The sequence below is a fragment of the Salpingoeca rosetta genome (assembly GCF_000188695.1).
Source record: "Salpingoeca rosetta unplaced genomic scaffold supercont1.17, whole genome shotgun sequence".
Lineage (NCBI taxonomy): Eukaryota > Choanoflagellata > Craspedida > Salpingoecidae > Salpingoeca > Salpingoeca rosetta.
The window spans coordinates 1,365,164-1,373,939 of NW_004754917.1; the positions used below are offsets into that span (position 1 = coordinate 1,365,164).

At 54.8% G+C, this 8,776-nt stretch overlaps 2 protein-coding genes and 1 non-coding gene across 3 annotated transcripts; 2 read left to right on the forward strand and 1 right to left on the reverse strand.

Annotated features, from left to right (window-relative positions):
- Positions 1-8: 8 nt before the first annotated feature.
- On the forward strand, positions 9-1,502 carry PTSG_13253 (uncharacterized protein; the record flags this gene model as incomplete). The annotated part of the gene is made up of 7 exons (XM_004992342.1): positions 9-19; positions 154-298; positions 463-507; positions 676-747; positions 890-1,001; positions 1,155-1,204; positions 1,431-1,502. The coding sequence occupies 7 exons, from the start codon at positions 9-11 to the stop codon at positions 1,500-1,502; spliced, it is 507 nt and encodes a 168-aa protein (XP_004992399.1).
- Positions 1,503-2,031: 529 nt separating this feature from the next.
- Positions 2,032-2,145, reverse strand: PTSG_20020. The gene has a single exon (XR_001137153.1). It is a non-coding gene; the product is annotated as a 5S ribosomal RNA (ribosomal RNA).
- A 1,681-nt stretch (positions 2,146-3,826) lies between these two features.
- Positions 3,827-7,819, forward strand: PTSG_13254 (uncharacterized protein; the record flags this gene model as incomplete). The annotated part of the gene is made up of 11 exons (XM_004992343.1): positions 3,827-3,859; positions 4,121-4,306; positions 4,694-4,756; positions 5,380-5,444; positions 5,728-5,854; positions 6,346-6,466; positions 6,544-6,550; positions 6,664-6,729; positions 6,991-7,091; positions 7,633-7,744; positions 7,792-7,819. The coding sequence occupies 11 exons, from the start codon at positions 3,827-3,829 to the stop codon at positions 7,817-7,819; spliced, it is 909 nt and encodes a 302-aa protein (XP_004992400.1).
- Between the last annotated feature and the right edge of the window lie 957 nt (positions 7,820-8,776).

An 8,776-nucleotide genomic window follows, 5' to 3' on the forward strand; every position in this document is an offset into this window, starting at 1 on the left:
CGTGTGTGATGTGCTTTGTGTTCTTGTGTGTTCCGTGTGTGTGTCGTGCGTTGCCTCGGAGTCAACCCGTTTTGGTATTGTGTGCGTGTCTGTCTGGATCCACCTCTCTCTCACACACATCGTCTCTTTGTATGTTTGCTTGTGTATGCGCAGGGACATTGTGTTGGTGTGCGCGTGCCGGTGGTTTGGCGAAGAGCGCATGGGCCGTGAGGGGAAGGTTGGATATGGCCCCTCGTGTAAGCAGGCAGAGGAAGAGTTCAACAAGTACACGTACACGGAACTGGCACTGGAGACCAAGGTTGGGCTCATCGTGGATGGATATGGCTACCACTCCTTCAGGTGTGTGTGTGTGTGTGTGATTGTGTGTGTGTGTGTGCGTGTGTGTGTGTTGCAGACGATTTCGGTCCTGTTCTTGCTCATCAACACCTTCCATCTCCTGTCACCCCCTTTCATGCCTCATAGATCATGGCTGCGGGTGCCATCCCCGTCATTGTCGTCGATCACTACGTGCTGACGCGTATGGATGCCACTTGGTGTGTGTGTGTGGTGTGTGTGTGTGTGTGTGTGTGTGTGTGTGTGTGTGTGTGTGTGTGTGTGTGTGTGGAGATGTACCCCTCCCGTCGCTCATGGTGCTGTGACGTGATGTTCTGGCGTTTGCTTTTTGCGCGCTTGCAGCCCTACCAGGACCTGCTGGACTGGGAGACGTTCAGCATCCGCATTCCCCAAGCACAGGCTCCTCGAGGTGTGGTGACAGATCGGTGACATGGGGATGTCAAGTTATGCGTGAGGGGGGATGTGGTTTTCGATGGGGATTGTGTTTGGTGATGGCTTGCATGTCACGTCGCAGACACACACACACGCACGCACGCACACACACAACTGTGTTCAGCGTCCGAGGATCCTGCGGTCGATCCCTGATGAGGTGGTGGAGATGATACAGAGACGCGTTGTGTTTGTGTTTGAGGAGTTCTTCAAGTCCCTCTCCACCCACGTGCACACAGGTGAGGGAGTGAGTCATTGGGACAGGGAGTTCTGGAGTGAGTTTGGCGACGTTTGTGGTGGTGTGTGCGTTGCTCACTTGTTCTCGTGTCCATTCAACCACTCTCACCATCTGCCAACCTGTGTGTCATAACTGTGGTATGTGCTGCTGTCAGCGCTGGAGTCTGCCAGGATCAACCTGTTCAGTGGCGACAACGCCTGGCAGGTTTGTGTGTGTGTGTGTGTGTGTGTGTGTGTGTGTGTGTGTGTGTGTGTGTGTGTGTGTGTGTGTGTGTGTGTGTGTGTGTGTGTGTGTCTGTGTCTGTGTGTGTGTGTGTGTGTGTGAAAGAGATCGTGTGAAGGGGTGCGAATCAGCACGGTCACCTCACAACATCTCGCTGCCACCACCAACACCTTCATGGCGCACACGCACAAATGTTCGCAGGGGGAAGATGCAAGTGGAAGGGCTGGCGTACGGCACGCCCAATGACACGCCACACGATGTGATGCAGGAGTCTGTATGATGCAACACCCACGCCCACCAACGAACGGCGGCCAAGGATAATGCGCCCATGTGATGTGTTTGTGTGCGATGACGATGAGGAGGAGGATGAGGAGGAGGAGGAGGAGGAGGAGGAGGAGAGGAGGAGGAAGATGTCTAACAGCGTGACCAAGATCAGCTTTGTCACTAGTTCAATAGTTCAGCCTAACTGTGTGTGGTTACTCTGCGTCAGTACATGAAAGTAAACGTGTTGAGAAGACACGATGTCAGCCAGGCAATGTGTGTGTGTGTGTGTGTGTGTGTGTGTGTGTGTGAAGCAAAGCAACGCTGCAGTCAAGCAACAAGAGAGAGGGAGATGAGCCAACACACGCCACCACCTCTTCACCCACGAAGTGGAAGCAAGCAACTCAGCAAGCAAAGAAGAGAAGAAGTAAACCAAATCAAGCCAAGCCAAGACAAAAGTGAAGAGAGGAATGAGGAGACACAGCTACCACCACCACCACAGCACCACCATAGCAGCCAGCCATATGACAAAAAAAAAAGGAAGAAAGAGCAACATCACCCGTGATTCCCGCCTGGTCACCCACGGCAGTACTGAACGGGCCCAAACGGGCTTAGCTTCCGCGATCGGACGAGAGCGGGCGTGATCCCGTTGGTATGAACGTTGCCGACAGTGGAGGAAGGCAAGCAATTTATCAACGCAGCAAGCAAGCAAGAAAAAGATGAAAATCGCACACACACCAAAAAAACCAGCAGCAAACAAGCAGAAACAAGCAAACAACCGATTCTGCTTTCCAACCAACCAACCAACCAACCAATCCACTTGCCGTTGCTTGCTTCATTCTTCTTCTGCGCAGCAGCTGGTGTGTGTGTGATGGTGATGGTGGTGGGAATGGTGATGGTGATCATGGTCGTCGTCGCTGCTGCTGACAGGCAGGTGAGGCGAGTTGAGGTGAGGGTGAGGTGGGGGGATGTGAGGTGGGGTGAAGGTGTGTCATTGGTTCGTGCACACACGCACGCACACATTGGTGGTTGTGCGTGCCACGTTCGTTCGTTCCTTCCTTCCTTCCCCTTCCTTCCCCTTCCTTCCCCTTCCCTTCCCTTCATCGTCCTTCTCGCTGACGCATTCACCCACACACACACACACACACACACATGTGCAGGGAGGGTGTGTGCACCGTCTCTCCCCCCTTCTCCCTTCCATCCATCCATCCTTCCTTCCATCATTGTCCATTTCCTTCTCCTGTGATGAACCACGCACAACCAACCAACCAACCAACAACCACATGACCCATCCATCGACAGGTGAGGGTGAGATGGAGTGCTCCCACTTCTTCCTCTTCCACTCCGTTCTCCTCCTCTTCCCCTTCTTCCCCTTGCACACTGCGCACAGAAACAAACAACCACCCCCATCAACAACAACAACACCACAGCGCACACTGTCATCGTGCACACACACAGGTGGACCACCATCCATCCGTGCATGGGTGGGTGAATCACAACCAACACACACCACTGCGTGTGGCACACACACACACACACACACACACACACACACACACACACACACACTTGCTCACCGTTGTGTGGTGACAGAACAGCTGCCATCAGCCACCATCATGCAGCGGCGACCCTGAGAATGGATCATGCAACCTCTCAACCAGTGAGCAGCACACACATGTGAGAGAGGGGGGAAATGGCATCAACCAACATCACAGCCAATGTGTATGTGTGTGTGTGTGTGTGCACGGCGCTGTGTTTCTGCCCATCCTCCTCCTGCTTTCTCCTCCTTCTGTCTGTGCCACGCTGCTCACTGCTGCTGGTATTGTTGCTTGCTTGTTTGTGGTGGTGCGTGCAGATGGATGCATTCCATCATCATCATCATCAGCAGCAGCAACAAGTGCTGGCTGATGCGTGAGGCAGTGGGCAACTCCCACCCCAACCAACCAACCAACAAATGACTGCGTGCTGACGGATGAATGGTAATCGAACCACTGCCAGGCAGGTGTGTGTGTGCGTGTCTCGAGGTGCATGTTCTCTTCTCCACCCATCCACACGCCGTCGCCACCACACCCTCATTTTCTCTTGTGTGTTTGCTCAAATCCCCCCTTCCCACCCTCACCACCAAGACCACCACCACCCTTCTCGTTTGTTTCGTTCTCCTTCCTTTCTGCTGTCGCCACACAGAGGGCCTTTGAACCAGCAGCTGTCACCCCTTCCCTCCACCAAACACCACTGCTCTGGTGGGATGAACAGACGGGCGCTGCCATGTGATGACCATCCAGCCACGCTTGTGCGGCTGTGGAAGCTGCAACACCACCACACCACACCACAAACAAGCAAGCGATGAGCAACGTGAGTGCATCATTGCGTGTGCGTGTGTATGCTGCGCACCGCTCCAGTGTGCGTGTTTTGTGGTCGCTGTCTCTGCTGCTCCTGTCTCCCCTTGTTGTCCCACATTAATGTGTGCATGAGTGGTGTGGCCGCATGTTTTGCCTTGCTTGATGCAGTGTCTCACTCGTCGTTCTCACACACAACTGCTTGCACACCTGCACATTCCCCACGTTGCAGCCGCTGCTTATATTCCCCTCTCTTTCTCGCCCTCCCTGGCGGCCATCACAACAACAACAACAGCAGCAGCATCCAACACACCCTCCACCGCCGATGCAGCAGCAGCAGAGAATGCACCACCACCGCTTGCTGCTGAACACATCCCCCAACCAACCAACCCATCGCCCGCTGCTGCTGCTGGCGGGAAGCTGGCTGCCTGCTGCTGGGAACAGGTGCCGACAGGACAAGTTGCATTTTCGGCTGGAACCAGCAGAGGTGATGTGAGGGCGAGAAGAAGAGGGGAAACGGCGAAGATATGTGTTGGCTGGATGGATGGATGGATGGATGAGGTGGGGTGGGGGATGCTGGGTGAGTATGGTGTGGTGTGGTGTGGCTGGTGACAGGGAATGGCGGTGTGGTGTTGTGAGGAAGATGGATGGATGAATGGATGGCGTGCAGCATGTCTTGTTCCCTCCCTTCTGTTTTCTGTTTTCTCTCTCTTCCCTTTCTTCTTCTTCGCACAAATGCATGCACAACACCAGCAGTGGCAGCAGCAGTGTAGCTGTGCACATATCCATGCTCCCTCTTTCCCTCCCACTCACTCACCATGCTGGTGCTCGCACACAAACACACTTACAGGCGATGCGCACGCACAAGCATCAGGATGAGGGAAATGTCAAGGATACTTGTCACGCGTGCCAAGTGTACTCGCCTCACACATGGTATGTGGGTGGTGATGAGTGGTTGGTTGGTATGTGATGGGCTGGTGGGTGATGGTGATGGGGTGCGGTGAAGCGAACAAGGGGAAGAAGGGTTCATGGGGGATGATGATCACGCACACTGACACGCACACACACACACACACACATACGCGCACACGTGGTGCGTGTGATGTCAATCACTCTTTCTGCTGTGCTGACATAATGGCTTGCTCTGCGTGTTCTGTTCCCATCCACGTTCCCTGCAACCACACATGCACACACGCACACACGCATGCACAGGTGGTGAGGTACCAGCACACATCAGGATGGTAATGATGGAAGCGGGCTCGCATGCCGGCTGCTGCTGCAGCAACCACCCTGATTCAGCTGCCGCTGCTGTGCTCATGCAGTGTTCCCATATGCGTGAGCAAGGTGAGCCCATCATGGATGCTTTGGTTGGCACATGGTGCATGTGTTGGTGTTGCTGCTGCTGTGCGCGCGGTGTTGCTGTTGCTGCTGCTGTGCCTCGTGCAGCAGTGTAGCTGTGCGACTCACATGCCATGTGTATGTGCATGTGGCTGCAAGGGGGGCGACTGCGTGACGATCGTTGGAGGATGATGGGCGGGTGCACACATGATGGATTGGGAGGAGCAGCTGTGGACACACACGTCCATGGTCATAGCGGGCACATCCAACCACAGCGACGCAGTCATGTGCAGGTGTAGGTGTGTGTGTGTGTGTGTGTGTGTGTGTGTGTGTGTGTGTGTGGTGGGGCGAGGAGGAGGAGAGCAGGGAGGAGCAGGAAGCTGAATACGCCTGATGTGCTCACATGCCATGTCTATGCCTTGTGGGTGATGGTATCGTTGTGTCTTGTCGTTGCGTGTTGGTTGCATGGGCACCAGGGCCACATCACAAGAGGGGAAGGAATCCGCCATGAACGACCCATCATCATCAACCTTCCCCATTTCTCGCTCCTTTCTTTCTCTTCCACCTCAGCTCCGCTGTCACCGCCATCACCGTCACCATCGCCATCGACTGCACAGCCGCCATCACACGCCGGCCGACAACGGCCCCAATCTGGCGTGAGGCAGACATTGCACATGTCAGTCGCTCTGATGAAGAGGTGAGCAATGTGTGCGTATGCGTGGTGGTGAGTGGGGACAACATGTGTGCGTGTGGTTGTGTGTCAATGCGCGTGGTTGGGTGGGCTGGCGTGTGGTTGATGATGCTTCGCTGTCAACCTCACCACCCTGCATTCTCTCCCATCTTGTTTCCGTGCACACACACGTTTCACAGCGTTGAGGAGGCGCATGAAGCGGTGGAACCAACGACGATGACGGTGACGGGTGATGAAGGTGAGAGTGCGACTGAGATGTGTGTGTGCGTGTGGTTGACATGTTGTGTTTCCTTCTTCTCCTGCCACTTTCCTTGTCTGTTCTGTCCACTGATGTGTCTCTTCTTCTCCTCCTTGTTTTTTTCGATTGATTTGGACACAGGGCCATGTATCTGTCTGCATCCAACCGACTGACCAAGCAGCCGAGCGAGCAAGCAAAGGACACGGCGTGGCAAGGGGCCGTTTGTTTTCACCGTTTCCACCACAAGCAACAACAGCAGCAACAGCTGATGTGTGGCTGCATTTTGTATGAACGGGCCCTCTGTCTCTCGTCCATCTCCTCCTCGTCATCGTCGTGGCCCTCATTGGTCAACAGCAGCGGCTGCGGCCATGGATGTGGAGGTGAGGTGAATGATGGTGGTTGTGGTGATGATGTGGGTGGTGTGTGATGTGTTGGGTGTGAACACCAGCATGTGTAGATGTGATGTGAGGTGCTGGTTGGATGTCGTTGGGTCTGTTGGTGGTGGCAATGGGGTTTGTTGTCGTTGACAGCCTGATTCTGTGACAACTCACCTCTTTCTCCACACGCACACGTACAGGGGGTGTAATGTGCGTCGATGTGCCGTTGCCTCGCATGACGACGATGATGGTGGTGTGTGGTGGATGTACACGGCGCACGCACACGCATGTGCAGATGTGCTGCTTGTGGTGGTGGTCGTGGTGGTGGTGTTTGCGAGGGGATGTGACATATGCGTGCACAGGTGACGATATGGGTGATGTGAATGTGGCACAAGGAGGTGGATGTGGTTTGTTTCTGCCATGCTGGCTCACTTCGTCGTGTCATTCTTGCTGATTTGGTTGTTTGTGCTTGTGCGTGTGTACATGTGTGTGATTCTGCTCTGGACGGTGGCTGTTCTCTTCCCAAGCCCTCATGACACGAGCAGGGCGATACACGCACACACACAAATGTGCCAGAGAAGAAGACACGAGGTGAGACGCTGCCGCTGTGTGTGTGTGTGTGTGTGCGGTGATGGGGTGATGGGGCGGTAGCACACATTCACACGCATGTACACGCATGTACACATGCATGCTAACACACCAGAGCAGTCATTGGCTGTGGGGTGGTGGTACTGACATGTGTCTCACATGAATCAATCACACAACTCAAATGTGCGTGTGTGCGTGGCTGCAGGCGCATGTGTGCGGGTTTCCCCAACCGAATCCCCTTCCTCATTTCCCAACCAATCGCCTTTGCTCTGTGTCATCATCATCTTCATCAGCCTTCCCCATGTGATGTGGAGCTGTTGAGGCATGATCGAGACAACGGCCAACACAGGTATTTCAGCAGTGGTGGATGTGGTGATACTTGCTTACCGTGCTTGCTTGGTTGGTTGCTTGCCTGTTGGATGCTTGCTTCGTTGTTCTTGTGTGTATCTGATGCACCCCCGCCCACAACATGCTGCATATTCCCATGCGTGGTCCCTTGCGCCCCACCTTTCGTGTTCTCACCACCACCGGTCATTGTTGTTCGTCTCTGGTTGGTTTCTCCTTGCCTCACAGGCACGCAGGGCAGGCTAGCTCGCTGCTGCTGGTGTGCTGCTGTGATGAAGGCCGTGCGTGTGCATGTGCTGTGCGCCGTGTTCCGGGCTGCACTGAAGAAGACAAGGAAGGACACGGCCCGTGCCCACCACTCTTCCCCCCTTCATCTCCTCTTTCTGCTCCATCAGCGATGACGATGGTGGCCGTGGCATGTGATTGCGGTTCCTTTTTGTTTGGCTTCGCTGTGGCACGTTGGCTGGCTGGCTGGCTGCATCAAGCACAGGTGAGGATGATCGTTGGCGGTTGGTTGGTGAGTGGGCTGGGTTGTGCGGAGTGGTGAGAAGCGGGGGGAGGAGGGAAGTGACACGGTGGTGGTGGTGATGGCGGTGGTGGTGCAACGTGGGAGTGCGGAGCGAAAGGAGGGAGAGGGAGGGGAAGGGATGGAGGGCGATGATGTTGGTTGGGGGATGGGGATGCGCGTGCACATGCACGTGATGTCGTGTGGTGGTGGTATCACATGACAATGGCACATACGTCAGTGGCTCATTCCTTTTCCTTACACCTGTGTGTGATTGTGGTGATGACTGCAGCAGGCAGCACAGGGCGGTGGATGCTGGATTGGATTGGTTGGGGTTGCTTGGCCGTTGTGTCGTGTCGCCCATTTCTCTCTCTCCGTTGCTCATCTCAACTGGGAACACACACAGCGATGTGTGTATGTGTGCGTGTACATGCGTGTGCGTCGCCATCAACCACGCCGACAGCGACACGATGCACGAGGTGAGGGCACGCAATGGTGTGCGTGTGTTTGGTGGAAGAGGGATGAGGGAAAGTTGGGAGGAAGGCGTTCATCATGGCCACCATCACCACCATGGCTGTGTACCTGGTCATGTGACCGTGCATTTGGGGGATGGATATGAGGGAGAGATGTTATCGTTGTGTTGGTTGTGGTTGCATTGCTGTGTATGCGTGTGCATGGTGCACCGTCTCACTCTGCAATGCCACGTGTGACTATGTGTGTGTGACTGCAGATGTGCGTGCGCGTGTGCGCATATATCAGGCAGATGCGTTGATCGACGATGAGGTGTGTGTGTGTGTGGTTGTGGTTGACCTTTGTGTTCTTGTGCCATCACACACAACACACAACCAACCACATCATCACCATGCACGCCCATG